This window comes from Trichechus manatus, unplaced genomic scaffold (genome assembly GCF_000243295.1).
Source record: "Trichechus manatus latirostris isolate Lorelei unplaced genomic scaffold, TriManLat1.0 scaffold00026, whole genome shotgun sequence".
Lineage (NCBI taxonomy): Eukaryota > Metazoa > Chordata > Mammalia > Sirenia > Trichechidae > Trichechus > Trichechus manatus.
In genome coordinates this window covers 11,652,439-11,671,701 of record NW_004443962.1, presented here as the reverse complement: position 1 = coordinate 11,671,701, position 19,263 = coordinate 11,652,439, and the positions used below count along the sequence as shown (strand labels likewise).

At 37.0% G+C, this 19,263-nt stretch overlaps 1 protein-coding gene and 1 pseudogene across 2 annotated transcripts in view; both read left to right on the top strand.

Annotated features, from left to right (window-relative positions):
- STXBP5L (syntaxin binding protein 5L) overlaps nucleotides 1-19,263 on the top strand; it is a 399,309-nt gene that overhangs the window by 322,295 nt on the left and 57,751 nt on the right. For both annotated transcript variants that reach the window (XM_004373644.3, XM_004373645.2), the window contains 2 exons: nucleotides 14,266-14,433; nucleotides 16,929-17,168. In XM_004373644.3, coding sequence (XP_004373701.1) covers nucleotides 14,266-14,433; nucleotides 16,929-17,168 — 408 coding nt within the window. The remainder of the gene's footprint in view (nucleotides 1-14,265; nucleotides 14,434-16,928; nucleotides 17,169-19,263) is intronic.
- LOC105756146 (actin-related protein 2/3 complex subunit 1A pseudogene) lies at nucleotides 1,741-3,332 on the top strand (annotated as a pseudogene).

Sequence of the window (19,263 nt, the reverse complement as noted above, 5' to 3'; positions counted from 1 at the left end):
GCACATCCATGTTGAACATTGAGTGAGCAATTAGAAATATAGGGCTGAAGTGGTCTCAAGCCCAAATTAATAAATTAAATAAAGGTGTTCGTGACCTATGTATATTAGCTGTTTACTTTAGTGGTAGTATTCTCACCTAACATGTGGGAGACCTGGGTTTGATTCCCAGCTAATGTACCTAAACTGCAGCCACCACTCATCTGTCAATGGGGACTTGCGTATTTCTCTAATGCTTAACAGGTTTTAGCAGAACTTCCAGACTAATACTAATCTGGAAGTCAGTTATGCATTTTCTACATATCTATAAATGTCAGTCTCTCAAAGTCTCCAAATCACTCCTCCCAATTGCTTTATTCTCACTATTTTCACGTATACTTTAAGCAAAGATTAATTATGAAAGGCCTTTCAAAAAGCAGCCAATGAAAATACTAATGATCATAATGATCCTACCCCATTGTACATGGGATCACCGTGAGTCGGGGGCTGACTCAACTTGACAACAGCTAACAACAACAACTGAACACAAAAGCAAAATGCCAACATGTTGGACAGCTTTGGATACTAATGTAACTTCTTTGTTACAACAATCCTTAACAGGAGTAGAAAAAACAACAGTAAAAACCTCATATATTTGATACTTAAGCATCTGGAAGCCTTAAGTAGGTAGCATGTTATGAACTAATTGCCATGCTCATGGGAAATTGCTTTATAACTACCATTTTCACATATTAATGAAAAATACAGTATTTCTCATTCTGAAAATATAGGATTTTGTATTAAAAACCTAAAAAATGAACTAATTTCATGAAATTAAAGCCTTGCATTACATAGTCTACGTGCTGTCACATAACATTATAAATATATTTTGTCAAGTACATAATAATCCACTGCCATTGAGTCGATTCCGACTCCTAGCGACCCTATAGGATAGAGTAGAACTGCCTCATAGGTTTTCCAGGGAGCAGGTGGTGGATTCAAACTGCCGACCTCTTGGTTAGCACCTGAGCTCTTAACCACTGTGCCACCAGGGCTCCAAGTGCATAATAGAATACTATAGATGAAATATAGACCCCATAAGCTCTTTAAAAATTTTGCTATAGGATGAACTCTAACCAACAAAAAGATGCATGGAGAGGCCATACTAAAAGAACAGCTAGTGATTATTTAATGCAATTAGTTGTAGAACTAAAGTTAAACAGCAGTGGTAAATATAATTATAAAGTGGAATGTAAACTTCAAATCCATGGCAATGCAGAAATAATAGTATAATTTTTAAATTGAGAGCTAGAAGGCAGAGAGGAAGTAACAGTAGCCAAAAAAAAAAAAAGGTTAATAATTCTATAACTAAATTAGATGATTAATTGGTGTGAATTGAGAGGAAAAGGAAGTAGGAAGAAGAAGGGTTATACTAAGTCCACCTTTCTTAAGTGGAAATCAGTTGATCCTGTGTATAGATGATTAATTCAAGAAGTAAATAATTAAAAATATGTCTTCAAAGTAACCACTAGAAAACATAAAGACTCCTAAAACTTAAAAAATGATCTGATGGATAATACATACACAAAAGAAAACACAGACCATGTAGTGAAAGTGGCCACAGAAAGCATTTTTAAAAAGAAAAAGAAGATATAACTTACTGCAAAAATGACAGACCTGGCCAGAACCTTTTCATATCAACTGACCAGCGTCTACAAATTCTCTGCTCCAAACCAATCCAGACTGCCCCAATCCCAGCTTTCTACCCTTTGAAAACAAATGTCCTTGCATCGTTTTTTACTAAGCCAGTTTACCTGTCACGTCTAGAACAGGGATCAAACCCAGATTTCCCTTAGCCCCAGTAATCACAAAGCCCACATCTATAAGAAAGATGGGAGCCAGTGGGTGAAAGCTCATGAACTCCAGGAGTACCATGGACACATCACAAGAGTTGACTGGGTTCCCAAGAGCGACTGCATTGCCATTTACAGGCATACCGCAATGCCTATTTCTGGAGTCAGAAAGATGGTGTCTGGAAACCAGTCCTAGTACTTAATTGTGCAGCCACTTTTGTGAAGTCCCACTAGAGAACACATTTGCATGGCTAGAAGAGCACAACTCATTTCTTTCTGCTTCTTACTTTGAGTCTGAAAATGAGTGATGGGTAAGCAAGCTCATCAAAAAAAGTTTGTTCCATGCTCCTCCATTTGGGTTGCCATCCCAACAACATTTTGCTGGCCGCAGGATCATGTGATTTCAGATGCAGAATGTTTCTGCTTACAGTAAAGAAGTGGATGAAAAGCTAGCCAGTATGTCATGCAGCAGCAGAATGCCTTTTAGTCAGCTGATGTCAGAGTTTGGTGATAGTGGCACTGGTGCCTGGGTCCCCAGAGTTAACTTCTCTGCCAATGGGAGCCACCTGTCTTAGGTCAGCCACAACAGCACTGTGTCCGTTGCTGATGCCTCAAAAAGTGTACAAGTTTCAACTCTGAAAGCAGAGATCCTGCCACTCCTGAGTGTATGATTTGTCTTGGAGAATAGCATTTTGTAGACGCTGGCCATAACTGCTGCCCAGTGTTCCTTAACTATGGTGACCACACCTGATTTACCTTCATCTCCGAACTAGACATTCCAAAATGGAGCATCTAGCACAATGTGTCAACCATGAAACACTTCTACAACATGGGTAAGAAGGCCACAACCAAGGACCATAATACAGCCTTGAAGACACTGAACCACAACAGCATCACTCAAGTTCCTACTGATGATGTGGACAAGTAAAATTATTGCAAATTTTGCACTACTAGCATCAGTAGAGCCAAGGCAATTTGGAATTTCAAGACCTTAGAGCCTTCTATCAAGGACTTTTGAATAACGTCAAGCTGAACAAACCTCTGTGATTTAACATAACAAACTGCAAATGATTGCAGCTATTCCACTTTGTATGCTGATGAGGAAAGCCAGCCACAAGGAAGCACTGAATACTCAATCCTCATTATTCATGAATTTTATATTTGTAAATTTGTCTACTCACTATAATTTATTTGTAACTCCAAAATCAATATTCGTAGTGCTTTCACATGACATGCGCAGAGCAGCAAAAAATTTGAGTCACCTGACACACACATTCCCAGCTGAAATCTAACAAGGCTACACTCCACCTTCTTGTTTCACCTCTCCTACTGTAGACGAGTGTCCTTTTCTAGATCTATTTAGTGCCACATTTTTCACATTTTTGTGCCTTTTTTTTTTGTGATTTCACTACTTAAATGGCCCCCAAGCATGGTTCTAAAGTGCTATCTAGTGTTCCTAAGCACAAGAAGCCTGTGATGTGCCTTACAGAGAAAATATGTGTTAAATACACTTCATTAAGGTATGAGTCATAGTGCTGTTGGCTGTGAGTTTAATGATAATGAATCAACAATATATATTAAATAAGATGTCTTTAAACAGATACACATAAAACAAAGTTATGTATTGATTGGTTGACGAAAAGTTGTGACCAGGGGCTGGCAAGAACCTAACCCTGCAAGCACCAAAATGAGACTCAGGTATGGCAAGGATCCTGGAATAATCAGATTGAGAATTTAAACTAATTATGTTTTATATAGTTTCTATATGAATCATAAAACCCATTGCCATTAAGTCGATTCTGATCAATGACCCTGTAGGACAGAGTGGAACTGCCCCATAGGGTTTCCAAGGCTTTGATCTTTACAGAAGTAGATTAACACATCTTCCTCTCACAGAGCAGCTAATGGGTTCAAACTCCTGACCTTTTGGTTAGCAGGTGAGTGCTTTACCACTGCACCCCCAGGATTCCTTTTACATGAATCATCTACAAATAAAACCAAATCCATTGCCATTGAGTCATTTCCACGCATAGCAACCCTATAGGACAGAATAGAACTGCTTCATAGGGTTTCCAAGGCTGTAATCCTTACGGAAGCAGACTCACCACCAGGGCTCCTATGTGAATCATAGTTTACTGTCAGCAATTCTTCAATGATCCTCTCTGTGTTTTCCATTTTCTCCCTCTATTCTGGAACTCTGATCGCTTGTGAATGTTTGCTTTTGATTGTATCCCACATCATTCTCAGGATTTCTTCATTCGTTTTTCTGATTTTTCCTAAAGTGGTATCTAAGGATTTATCTTCAATTTCGCTGATCCTGTCTTCCAGTGTTTAAAACCTACTCCTTAGACCTTCTATGACACTGTCCATTTCTGAAATCTTGTTGTTTATCTTTTGGATTTCTAATTGCTATTTTTGTATGATTTCTAGTTGTAAATTTATTTTGACATTTTGTTCCTGTATTATTTTCCTGAATTCTTCCATTGTTTTGTCTATCTTTTCCATGATGTTGTCTATTTGTTCCTTTTTTTGTCTGCTTTTTCCTTCAACTCTTGGATAGCTTGGAATACTAAAGATTTGAATTCCCTATCAGGTAGTTCCAGTGCCTTTTCTTCTACTGGAAAGTCATCTGGTTATTTTATTTTGAATGCCTACTGGAAGAATCCTATCCTGTTTTTTTATGTTTTGATATTGTCTGCTGTCTTTGGGACATTCAGTAGTTATTTTCTTCATTTATTGATTGTAGATTTGTGTGTTTCATCCTGCTTTTTTGTTTTATTTGGTTATATCTGAGGAAGCTGGCTGTGCGTTCCTTTTTGTTTGCTCTTCTGTGGGCACGATACTTCTCACTACCTTGTCCAATGGGCAGGACCAGTCACTCAGCTGTGGTGCAGCAAGGCAGGTCCTTGTGAAGGGGAGTGTCTGGGATGGGTTGATTGTGGCAAGTACTGGGGCTGACAAGGCAGGGCCTGGGGGTCAGTACCAGGCAGGTTCCAGTAGACTGTGCCTGTGCTGCTCGGGATGAGATGTTCAGCTCACAGTGCAAATAGGCGGGGGCAGGGGGAGGTTGTGAGGTATGGAGCTAAGTGGGTATGGGAAAGAAGAGAAAGAGGAGAGAGAAACAGGAGCAAAAAAAAAGTGCTAAGGGAGCCTTCCGTTGGAGTGGCGCAGACCCAAGGAAGACATATGCCAGTGGCTTTCTAGCCAGGCAGTGAGGCACAGCCTGTCAAGAAGAGACAGATACAGCACATGCAGCTAGATGCATGGGAGAAAGGAAAGGAAGGAAGGGAGAGAGAGATAAGAGACTAGATTTTTTTAAAAAGGAGAGAGAAAGGCACACACAGCTAGGTGGTTGGGGAAAGGAATGGAAGGAATGTAGGGAGAGACAAGAAACTGAGAAAAAAAAAAAAAGATGCCAGGTGGTTGGGAGGAAGGAAAGGAAGGGAGGTAGAGAGAGACAAGAAACTGAGGGGAAAAAAAGAAAGAGGAAAGAAAAAAAATGCCCCAAGGGATCCCAACAGAAGCACTTCCCCAGCTGAGCAGCATTGCACAGCCCCTCCAGAAGGAGCAGAGATGGCACACAACACGAGGTGTTCAGGAGAAGGGTGAGGAAGGAAGGTAGAGAGAGACAAGAAACTGAGAAAAAAAAGAAAGACAGAAAAGAAAAATGCCCCTAGGGAGCCCACTGTAAGCAGATCCCCAGCTGAGCAGTGTTTTACTTAGCTTTTTGGGTCTTTGCTATGGAGGGACAGCATGGTGCTTCTGTCTATAGTACCATGTTGATTCCGCCCAATCATAGTTAGTTTAAATTTCCAGTCTGATTAACTATGGTTAATATAGGTCCCTGGGTGGTGAAAATGGTTTGTGCTTGACTACTGACCTAAAAGTTGGCAATTCAAATCCACCCAGCAGTGCTGCAGAAGAAAATCCTGGCTTTGGTAAAGATTACAGCCAAGAAACCTCTATGGATCAGGTCTACTCTGCAACACATGGGGTTGTCATGAGTCAGAATCAATTTGATGGCAATGGCTTTGGGAATTTTTTTTTTTTTTTTTGGTTTATGATGAATATGCTGAGGGCTCTAATGAAAAAAGTGGACAAACATGCAAGAATAGATGATAATGTAAGCAGAGAAATGGAAACTCTAAGAAAGAATCAAAGGAAATGCTAGAAATCAGAAACATAGTAACATAAATGAAGATGCCTTTGATGTGTTCGTTAGTAGACTGGACATGACTGAGGAAAGAATCAGTGAACTTGAAGATAAGTCAACAGAAACTTCCTAAACTGAAAAGCAAAGTTAAAAAATAATAGTAAGAAAAAAAAAATACCCCAGAACAGAATATCCAAGAACTGTGAGACAATTACAAAAGGTGTAGAAGGAGGATAAAGAGAGAAAGGAACAGAAAAAAATACTTGAAGTAATAATGGCTGAGGATTTTCCAAAGTTATGACAGACACCAATCCACAGATCCAGGAATCTCAGAGAACACCAAGCAGGATGAAGACCAAAAAACCTACCAAACTAAAATTCTGTACTCAGCGTAGTTATCCTTCAAAAGTGAAGGAGAAATAAAGACTTTCTCAGACAAACAAAATTAAGAGAACTTGTCACAATTAGACCTGCCTTGCAAGAAATGTTAAAAGAAGTTCTTCAGAGAGAAGGAAAATGATATAGGTCAGAAACTTCAATCTGCATAAAGAAAGGAAAGCATTAGAGAAGGAATAGGTGAAGGTAAATAAAGCATTTTATTTTTCCTATTCTTAATTGATCTAACAGATAACAGTTTGTTTAAAATCAACTTGATGACAGTGAGTTTGGTTTTGGTTACAGCTTATAGATAAGTGAAATGTATGACAGAAATTTATAAGGGATGGGAGGGAGGAATTGTGAATACTCTATTATAAGGCACCTACACTACCCATGAAGTGAAACACTGTTCTTTGAAATTCTTTTGACAAATGTGCCATGGTGATCAAAATGTAAATAATAGGGGGAAATGGCAGAGGGGGGTTATGGAAAATTTCTGTATTATCTTGGCAACTTTTCTGTAAATCTAAAATTATTCCAAAATAAAACATTTATTTAAAATAATGAGCACAATACTTGAGCAGACTCTTTACCAAAGATGATATACAGATGACAAGAACAGGAAAAGATGTTCAACATCATTAGTAATTAGCCAGAATGAGCATTAAAACAACAGAATACTACCGCTTACCTATTAGAATAGCTAAAATAAAAAATACTGGCAATAGTACGTGATGGTGAGGAGGCTACAGATCAGCTGGAATTCTCACATTTTGGTGGTGGGAATGCAAAGTGGTACAGCCACTCTGGAAAACATATTGGCATTTTCTTATAAAGTTAAACATACACCTAACAATTCCAATGCTGGGTATTTATCCTACAGAAATGAACTTACCTTCACACAAAAATCTGTACAAGGGTGTTCATAGCAGCTTTATTTGTAATAGCCAAAAACTAGAGACAACCCAGATGTTCTTCACCATTTCAATGGTTAAACAAGATGTGGTACATCATAACATGAAATACTACTCAGCAGTAAAAAGGAACGAATTTTTGATACATATGACCACTTGGGTGGATATCAAGGGAACTGAGCTGAGTGAAAAAAATCCAACCTTGAAAGGCTACATACTGTATTATTCCATTTATATAGCAATATAAAATAATAAAATTATAGAAATGGAGAATCAATTAGCAACTGCCAAGAGTTAAGGATGGGGGAGGGAAGGGTTAATGTGGCTATAAAGGCTAGCACAGGAGTGTCTTGTGGTGATAGAACATTTCTCAATCCTGATAGTGGTGGTGGTTACACAGATCTACATATGTTATACAATTGCCTGTAGCTATACATGCACTTACACAAATGAATGCCTGTAAAGCTGATGAAATCTGAGTAAGCCCTGTGAATTGTACCAATGCCAATTTCTTAACTTTGATATTTAACTATAGTTATGCAAGATAATACTAGTGGGGAAACTAGGTGACGAGTACATAGAACCTACCTGCAAACTTTTTTTTTTTGCAATTTGTTGTGGATCTATAATTATTTTAAAAAAATATTGCTTCTAAAAAACATTATTGTGCCCCCCAAAAAAAGCTGAAGAATACTTAAAGAAATAGACAACAAATTAACACCTAATAATATACAATTCACAATGTCTGGGACCCAAGCAAAGATACCATGTAAAGCAGGAAAATAAACTCATCATGAAGAGAAAAATCAATCAATAAGAATTGACCCAGAAATTATACATATGATAGAATTAGTAGACAAGGACATTAACACAGCTATTATAAATATACTCCATATATTCAAGGAAGTGGAGAAAAGCACAAACATGTTAAGAGACATGGAAGATATAAAGAATACCCAAATGAAACTTTTAGAGAAAAAAAGTACACCAGATGGAATTAACAGCAGAATTGACACTATGGAAGGAAAGATTACTGAACTAAAAGATGTTCTATCCAAAATGAAACAAAGAGAAAAAAGACCAAAGAGTAAACAGAAAATGAGTGACCTATTGGACAACTTCAAGCTGCCTAATACACATGCAATAAGAGTTGCTGAAGAAGAGAACAGAAAGGATGCAGCAGAAAATTAAAAGTTTGAGTAAGTAATTGCCAAAAGTTTTCTTAATCTGATGAACACAATAAATCCACAGATATAAGAAGCTCAAGAACTCCAAGCACAAGAATCATGAAGAAAATTACACCAAAGCACATCATAATCAAATTTCTTAAAAGCAATGATAAAGAAAATCTTGTAAACAGCCAGAGGAAAAAGGATATATTACATAGAGGAAGAAATATAAGAATAATAGCAAACTTCTCCTCAGAAATAATCCAAACTAGAAGATAGTGAAAGAACATTTCACTTACGGTTGTAAACTTGTGTGACACAGGAGATTGATTTTACCTTTAAACTTGTGAGGAATACCTGTCACATATTAGGTGTTCAAAATTTATAATCATTTATTGAGTAAAACAATGCATTTAATTAATACTTAATAATTCATTATGACCTCACTGATCTGGCTCTAACCAGTATAAAAGAATTGTGCATATTTCCACTGTATAGAGAGCAGATACAAATAGCTAAAATCAAGAAATGAAAATGAGGGACTTTACAACCCATCCTGCAGAAATATGATCATTAAGGTTGTGTGTCAACTTGGCTGGGCCATGATTCTCAGTAGTTTGGCAGTTATGATGTAGTTTGGCAGTCATATGATGATATGATCACTTCCATGATGAGATTTGATATAATGTGATCACCTCCGTGATGCAATCTGCTGTGAGTAGCCAATCAGTTGAAAAGGCATTTCCTTGGGTGGTGTGGCCTACATCAAATAGAAGTGGACTCTCTGGCAAGGTTCAGGGGCTTTTGCTTGCTCTGGATCCTGCAGCTGGTTCCTGTTCTTCTGACCTCTGGCTCTTGGGACTTGAGCTAGCAGCTTACCTGCAATCTCGCCTGCTGATCTTGGCTGCCAATCTTGGAATTTGTTGGTCTTCGCAGCCTGTGAGCAAGAGCCTTGCTGTCTGACCTGCTGACCTTGGGTTCACCAGCCCCTGTGACTACGTAAATCAGCAGAAGCCACTAGCCTGACCTACAGATTTGGGATGTTCCAGCCTCCAAAACCACATAAGCCATTTCCTAGATATAAATCTCTTTATATAGATATTTATATGCTTTACTGGTTTTGCTTCTCTAGAGAATCTAGCCTAAGACAAGAAATGAAAATAATCATAAGAGAATAATGTGAACAATTATACACCAACAAATTAGGTAACTTAGAATCAATGGACAAATTCCTAGAAGCACATAAACTACTACATTGACTCAAGAAGAAATAGAAAATCTCAACAGACCCATAATAAGTTAAGAGATTGAATTGGTAATCAAAAACCCCTCAGTGGAAAAAAGTCCCGAACCAGATGGCTTCACTGGAAAATTTTACTAAACATTTAAAGAATTTATACCAATTCTTCTTAAACTCTTCAAAAAAATAGAAGAGGAAGGAACACTTCCTAACTCATTCTATGAGGCTAGCATTACCTGATATGAAAGCCAGACAAAAAATCACAAGAAAATTACTGACCAATATTCTATATGATGTAGATGCAAAAATACTAGCAAACCAAATCCAACCATATTAAAAGAATTATATACTATGACGAACTTGGATTTATTCCAGAAGTACAAATATGGGTCAACATTAAAAAATTATTCAATGGAATAGACAACATTAATAGAACAAAGGAAAAGAACCACATTATCATCTCAATTGATGAAAAAGAGGCATTTGACAAAATCCAACACCCTTTCATGACAAAAACACTCAACAAATTAGGAATAGAAGGGAAATTCTTCAATATGATAAAGGGCATTTATGAAAAACTCTCAGCTAACATCATATTCAGTGGAGAAAGACTGAGAGCGTTCGCCTTTGGATTAGGAACAAGACAAGGATGCCCTCTCTCACCACTGATATTCCATATTTTACTGGAAGTCCTAGCCGGAGTGACTACACAAGAAAAAGAAATATGAGCATCCAAACCACTAAGGAAGAAATAAAACTATCCCTATTCACAGATAATATGGTGTTATATAGAGAAAATCCCAAAGAATCCATAAGAAAGCTACTAGCACAAATAAATGAATTCAGCAAAGTGGCAAGATACAAGGTCAGCACACAAAAATCAGTTGAGTTTCTATGAACCAACAATGAACAAGCTGAAGAGAAAATTAAGAAAATTATTCCATTTACAATAGCATCTAAAATAATAAAATACCTAGGAATAATGTCTCAACAGTTAAGTGCTTGGCTGCTAACCAAAAGGTCAGCAGTTCAAACCAACTCAGCGGCTCCGTGGAAGAAAATACTTGGAGATCTGCTCCTGTAAAGATTTCAGCTTAGGAAACCCTATGGGGCAGTTTACTTTGTCACATAGGTTCTCTGTGGGTCAGAAGAGACTCAACAGCACACACCAACAACAAATGTAAGAACTAAAACCATAACATTCTTAGAACAAAAGATTGAGTAATGCTAGTTTTTTACAATGGATTCTTAGATTTGACAGTAAAAGCATAAGCAACAAAAAAAAATAGATAAATTGGACTTCATCAAACTTAAAAACTTTGTGCATTAAAGGGACTTTATTAAGAAAGTGAAGAGACAACCTACAAAATGGGAGAAAATATTTGGGAACCAAAGAACTATAACTCAACAACAAAAAGACAAACAGTCCAACTTAAAAAATGGGCAAAGAACTTGAATAGCCATTTCTCTAAAGAAGATATACAATGTCCAATAAGCACATGAATAGATGCTCAACATTATTAGACATTGAACAAAAAGCCGTTGCCATCGAGTCAATTCCTACTTATAGCAAGCCTATAGGACAGAGTAGAACTGCCCCATAGGATTTCCAGCAGCCGAGCTCTTAACCACTGCGCCACCAGGGCTCCCATTATCATTAGGGAAATGCAGATCAAAACCATGATAGCATGCCACTTCACTCACACTGGGATGACTACTACCAGAAAAAAATAAAAAATAACAAGTGTTGTCAAAAACGTGGACAAATTGGAATCCTCATCCATGGCTGATGAGATTATAAAATGACGCAGTCACTGTAGAAAACTGCGTGGCAGTTTCTCTAAAAGTTAAACATAAAATTACCATATGACCCAATAATTGGTATATACCCAAAAGAACTGAAAGCAGGGACTCAAACAGATACACTACTGTTCAAGTACACTAATGTTCAAGTCAAGAAATCAAACGACCCATTGCATTGGGCAAATCTGCTGCAAAAGACCTCTTTCAAGTGTCAAAAAGCAAAGACGTCACTTGACAGACTAAGGTGCACCTGACCTAAGCCATGGTGTTTTCGGTTGCCTCGTATGCATGAAAAAGGTGGACAATGAATAAGGAAGACCAAAGAAGAATTGATGCCTTTGAATTATGGTGTTGGTGAAGATTCTAAATATGCTACTGACTGCCAAAAGAATGAACAAATCTGTCTTGGAAGAAGTACAGCCAGAAGCTCCTTAGAAGCAAGGATGGCAAGACTTTGTTTCATATGCTTTGGACATATTATCAGGAGAGATCAGTCACTGGAGAAGGACATCATACTTGCTAAAGGTGAGGTCAGCAAAAAAGAGGAAGACCTTTGTCTTGTACTGAATTGTGTCCACCAAAAATATGTGTATCAATTTGGCTAGGCCATGATTCCCAGTATTGTATGATTGTCCACCATTTTGTCATCTGATGTGATTTCCTATGTGTTATAAATCCTATCTCTATGATGTTGATGAGATGGGATTAGTAGCAGTTATGTTAATGAGGCAGGACTCAATCTACAAGATTAGATTATGTCTTAAGTCAATATCTTTTGAGAGATAAAAGAGAGAAGCAAGCAGAGAGACATGGGGACCTCATACTACCAAGAAAGCAGTGACGGGAGCAGAGCGCGCCCTTTGGACCAGAAGTTCCTGCACAAAGAAGCTCCTAGATCACAGGAAGATTGATGACAAGGACCTTCCTCCAGAGTCAACAGAGAGAGAAAGACTTCCCCCAGAGTTGGTGCCTGAATTTGGACTTCTAGTCTACTAGACTGTGAGAGAATAAACATCTGTTCGTTAAAGTCATCCACTTGTGGTATTTCTGTTATAGCAGCACTAGATAACCAAGACAACCCGCAGCAAGATGGACTGGCACAGTGGCTGCAGCAATGGGCTCAAGCATAACAATTATCATGAGGATGGCACCGAATCGGGTAGTGTTTCATTCTATTGTACATACGGTTGCTATGAGTTGGAAGCGACTCAACGGCACCTAACAACAACGTTCATTGCAGCGTTATTCACAGTAGTGAAAAGGTGGAAACCCAAGTATCAAACAACAGATGAATTGATAAACAAAATATGGTGTACACATACAATGGACTATTATTCAGCCATAAAGAGAAATGAAGATCTAATAAATGCTACAAAATGGATGAATCTTGGAGATATGCTGAATGAACTAAGTCAAATACAACAGGAACAAATATTGTATGATCTCACTTATATGAATATCTAGAATAGGCAAATGCATAGAGATCAAAGTTTATTAGTGGTTACCAGGGGTGGGCTGGAAAGGACAATGGGAAGGTATTGCTTAAGCGTGATGAAAAAATTTGGAAACAGATAGTGGTGATGGTTTTATAACATGGTGAACATAATTAATGTCACTGAATTGTATGCATAAAAAATGGTTGAATCGGAAAATGTTTTGTTATATATATTCCACCACAATAAAAGTTAAAAATACTAAAACTTCCTTATAATAACATTTTGGTAAAACTTCTTTTGAAAACCATGTGTATAATCAAGGCTATTGATTAATGGGGGCCCTGGTGGCACAGTGGTTAAGCATTTGGCTGCTAACCAAAACGTCACCAGTTCAAATCCACCAGCTGCTCCTTGGAAACCCCAGTTCTGCTCTGTCCTATAGGGTCGCTATGAGTTGGAATCGACTTGATAGTAACCGGATTTATTATTATTGATTAATGTATCTATGCCAGTGTAAAATAAGGATAGATGGGTTACATGTTTTCATCATTGAAAAAAACATTTTGGAAAATTTTTTAAAAAGAAGAAAAAGGCATATTTTTAGTGCAATTACTTCCAAGCTTTTAAGTTATATCAAAACAAGGCTTGACTCACAAGCTCTAAATAAACAGTACCATTGCTTTAGACATGACCAGGTTTAATACCCTGGAACAGAAGTGATAATAATAATTAGTATTTGTTCAGACTTACTGGAAGTCCTCTATGTACTTGCCATGTATTATCACAATAAATTTCATGAGGTAGGTACTAATAATCCTATTTTACACCAGAGGATACTAAGGCATGAAGACTTCCAGTAACTTTGTACAACTAAGTGGCAGAACTGGGTTTTGAGCCCAGGCAGTGTGGCTCCAGAGCCAGTAGTCTTAACTACCATTCTCAACTGCATAGCAAGATGCTTCCATTCTATATTTTTAACTCCAAGCACTTGAAGTACTTCCAAAACTTATATTAGTTGGCATGTATTTAAAATATGTAAAAGAAAATTTAATACTTCAACCTATTCCCTATTGCCATTAAATGGTAGAATATAAAAGGGGGTATAGAGTAAAATTTAAATTATGTTAAGGAGACATATTATAAAAATAAATATTATAGTTAATAAGTACCTTATGAAGAATTTGACTAACTACGAAATCATAAAATAACAAGGACTTAACCATCTTCATATGTTTCTTTTTTAAAAAAGTTTGCTCTTTTTCATTTATTAATCTACACACTTGGATTTCCTTATATTAAGATTTAATTATGATATTCATGTTGCCTTCCTCCTTTTGTTATAGACCATGTAAATGGACACTGCACAAGTCCAACCTCTCAGAGTTGCGGTTCTGGAAAACGTCTTTCTAGTGCTGATGTTACAAAAATAAATCGCTGGGGTGGAAGACCACCATTTCGAAAGGCACAATCAGCTGCTTGCATGGAAATTTCTTTACCAGTTACAGCAGAAGGTATATTAAACATATCAATTTTTGTGGTACAGTTAAAATTTGATTTATCATGCTAATGAAAACTGGGGGACAAAGGATGGAGGTCACATATAGCAGATGTTAAAAACTACACCAACTCTAACCAAAAACCAGTTGCCATCGCATCAGTTCTTACTCATGAAGACCCTGTGTGTCAGAGTAGAAATGTGTTCTATAGGGTTTCCAATGGCTGCTTTTCAGATGTAGATCACCAGGTCTTTCTTCTGAGATGTCTCTGGCTGGACTCACACTTCCAACCTTTTCATCGTTTTCATCATCCAGGGACTCCACAGTCAACTCTAGGTAGTGAATAACTGAGAGCTTGGTGGAGCTACACCATGGCTCTAAATCCATTCCTCGCTACAATTCCTTTCTCATCTCCAATACTAGAATGGCTCTGCTTATAATTAGACTCCCTTCCTTCTGTGCAATGAGAAATCTGTGCCTTACTCTTTTCTCTATCCTCCCAGTAATAATTGAGTTACTTTTAATCTCAATGGTAAAGACTTAGTGTCTCTTTCTAGCTATATGTAGATAGATATTTAATGTCTTGCAACCTTAATTTCCTCAACTGTCAAATGAATATGACCAGGATAAAACACAAGATATTAAATTCTAAAGTTTGTTGTCTTCATTTTCATATGTTCTAAAAAGGAAGGATTATTTGCTAATTTACAGAATGAGCATGGGAGCAAGAGTAAAGTCAGGAGCCAGAGGACAGAAATTTTGAGGGAGAAAGAAAAGAGAATCTTGTAACTTTGCTGCTACTGTCTTGTTGACAATGAACTTTGGAGAGACAGGAAAAATTAATTTTATGAATATTTGCTATGGTTGCTATAAAGTAATTCCACATTTGCTATCCCTCAAACATTTTGTGATAAAGAATTATGTTGTTCTTTAAAACTTTAAAATAAAATTTAACTGTTTCTATTTGTTTCTTTCATATTGTGCCATACTAAATCTTGTCCTAATGCAACTTAGTTTATTGGAATCACATGCAGATGATGTTCTCTATCTCATAGGTGTCTGTATCAAACATGAACGTATATGGAAAAATTTTGGAGACATATATTAACTAGAAATGCTATAAAAGAGGCAACATGTAAGGGTTACCAAAGTAGTACAACTAATCACTGGATTAAGAGTTGGAAATTTTTAGTTTTAGATAGTTCTGCCTCAAATTTGTGCTGGACTCTGGGAAAATCTCCAAATATGTAAAATATATAAATGATCTACATGCTCCCACCCGTCTCTAAATCCTATGACAGTTATTTTTGTAAATTTGATGAGAGGTAGAAGGGGAGAATAAGGAATACTGTATTTTGTTTGAGGAACTATATATAGTCTGGAGAACATATATTTAGTCCCCTTTTATAAAAATAATTATGAGACACATGTACCTAATAAGAGGGAAAGGGTAGTGAAGGAAGTAGAAAGAAGACCATGAGGAATTTGTAGCCTGGAGTGCTTATGAGAACCGTGAAACCTGTTGCCATCGAGTCGATTCTGACTCATAGCAACCCTATTGGACAGTGAAGAACTGCTCCATAAGGTTTCCAAGGAGTGTCTGGTGGATTCGAACTGCCGATCTTTTGGTTAGCAGTCGAGCTCTTAACCACTGTGCCACCAGTGCCCCGTTATTAGAACAGTACAACCTTAATGATATCATTTAAACGAAGTGGTGAGTTTATAATGGTTGGAATGTGACCATGTGCAAGTATTGATGAGCAGAAGAACATGAAACCATCCTGTTTTCTATAATTGGACTGAGGCCCTCTCGGAAAGATTACTACTGTCAACAGGATGGCATCATCCACAGCTCCTTATCTGACCCTGGGCAAAATTAGGTCCGAATTTGGATTTATGATAGGCAGCTTGAAACTAGTTGCCACCATTTGTTGTTTGGCCTTGATGAATAGTTCAATTTTTATAACGGTAATTACCCTAGATGTGGCAAAACCAAAAATTGTGAAAGTTAGGAGAATGTGTTAGACACAGAAAATTTGTTTTCTACACAGTTCCCTTCAGGTCAGTAGCCACAATGTTGTCAATAAGTAGGAATTGCCAATAAATCATTAGGAATACACCTAGCAATTAAGAGATAGGAGGAAAACATAATTGAAACGGTACCAGAAATTCTTGTAAACTTAACTATTTAGACCAAATGTGTTCCCACCCCCCACCCCCAGATTAGAGAATTTCAACAAATTTGTGAAGTAATGTAGAAAAAAAAAAATGAACTGGAACTCAGGATACTCAAGTTCTAGTCCCAGCTCTGCCAAAGTTTGTGATTTACACTTCTGGACTTCAGTCTCTCCAACTTCAAAATAAGCTAATGAACTGGATAAGCTGCCTTTCAGATCAGTTAACAAAGAATGAAATTCTACTTCCCCTTCATAATTGTGGTTTTCATGTATTTAACTTACTTGTCCTGGAAATACACTAACACTTAATTTTTATTTTTTAAATTTCCATAGAAATCCGAGAAAATTCTTATAATCGTTCTAGAAGCTCTAGCATCTCCAGTATTGATAAAGATTCTAAAGAAGCAATTACAGCCCTATACTTCATGGAGTCTTTTTCACGGAAGAATGACTCTACCATCTCCCCTTGTCTGTTTGTTGGAACTAGTCTGGGAATGGTGTTAATCATCTCCCTAAACCTCCCTTCAACAGATGAACAAAGGTTTACAGAGCCAGTCATGGTATTACCAAGTGGTAAGAGTTTTTATTCATCCTCTCATTGCTACTTTTTCAAATTTAGATACAAGATATTGTAAAACATTAATGTATACTGATTCGGGGCAAATATTGAGTATAAAGTATTCTATGTAATTGAAACTACTAAGAATTTTATAAATCATATACTAACCCAACATTGGTTACATTGCAACTTAACTTTCCTTCAGAGTAAAGTAGTACAACCCTTTCTATGGCTATAAACTGTGGAACTGCCAACTGAAACAATGCCTTGCAAAATAAGTTCCTGAAAAACACCAAGGAGAACCTTAATGCAAAAACTAAAGGTTGATTTTTAATACATTGAAGCATTTCTCCAAAGCTCCATGCCAGATCAGAGCCTATGAGTGCTTTTACATCATCCCTGAAGAACTCAGAATGATTAAGATAGAAGCTGTCTGACTTAAGGTGCCTTTCTAAAAGTCTTTTAGAATATTCCCATTTTGTTTCAAAGGCATGCCACATGATTTCTTTTTTATCCTAGTGCCTAGAGAATTTGATGTCAGTTATGACTATTGTTGACAAACATGTGTTGTATTCTCTTCCTACTTGGTTTATGTTCTTTTTTCTTTTGAAGATGGGATGAGTGTTATTCTTCCAACTATTCCTTTGAATATTTTTAAATTTGTTATCTCTAACTTTTATTCTCACTCTCTTTCCTACATATGATAAGAAATATTTTTCAGATAGCTTTGAATGAAAAGGATTTCATTAATATATAGGGTAAGGGCTTATTTTTAAAGAATATATATGGTATGACAGGTTAGATAGAGTTACATTTTCTTTGTTAACTGGAGGTGCTAAATTTATACAGATTGATTGTTACTCGTTATCTTAGTCATCTAGTGCTGCTATAACAGAAATACCACAAGTGGATGGTTTTAATGAAGAGAAGTTTATTTCCTCACAGTCAAAGTAAGCTAAAAGTCCAAATTCAGGGTGTCAGCTCCAGGGGAAGTCTTTCTCTCTCCGTCGGCCTTCTTCTCTTCGGTGTTCCCCTGGACTAGGAGCTTCTCTGCGCAGGGACCCCAGTCCAAAGGACGCACTCTGCTCCCGGCGCTGCTTTCTTGATGGTATGAGGTCCCCCTGTCTCACTGCTCACTTCTGTCTTTTATATCTCAAGACATTGCCTCAGGATACAGTCCAATCCTGTAGACTGAGTCCTGCCTTACTAACACAACTGCTGCCCATCCTCCCTCATTAACATCATAGAGGCAGGATTTACAATTTATAGGAAAACCACAGAATATCAGGACTCATGGCCCGGCCAAATTGATACACACATTTTTTGGGGGACATAAGTCAATCCATGACACTCGTTGTAGGTGGAATATCTAGCTCTCTACTATTGTGGCAAATCCAGATAAATGCATTTGTTTTAAAAGTTAATCTATTAAGATCACTTTGTTTTAATTATAAACATATATTTTACAATGAGAAATACTTTTCCTATAGTCTGAATTTTAAGGAAATATGCGTAATTCTTTTATCTTGGTTGAGTTAATTAGAGCCAGGTCAGATCAGTGAGGTTATAATGCATTATTAAGTATTAATTAAATTCATTGTTTTCTCAATAAATGGTTATAAATTTTGAACATCTATGTGACAGGCATCCCTCCCAAGTTTAAAGGTAGAATCAACCTCCTGTATCACACAAGGTTACAACCATCAGTGACAGACAATTTTCTAATAAGGGATATTCTAGCAAATATGATTTCTTGTGTCTCAAATATAGAAATAAACAATCCCTGGAACTACTATAACAGATCTCTCAATATTATGGGAAAGCTCCTTACCCTACTTACCAAGTCTACTTATAAACCAACTTACCTACTGACCAAAATTGATGGCAAAGTACAAAATAAGTAGAGATTTAACTTAATGTTTTGGCATCTGGTTTATAGATATTTGCAAACTGTTTCCTTATTTATTTAATGAGATGAAATGAGGAGCTGACAATCCTCTCCAAGTTTCTGTGATGACATTCTTGCCATTCTTTCAAGATTTTTTATTAAGCTGCCACTCGGGACCTGTAATTTCTGACTTCAGTTATAATTTCAAGTGGAGGCTAAAT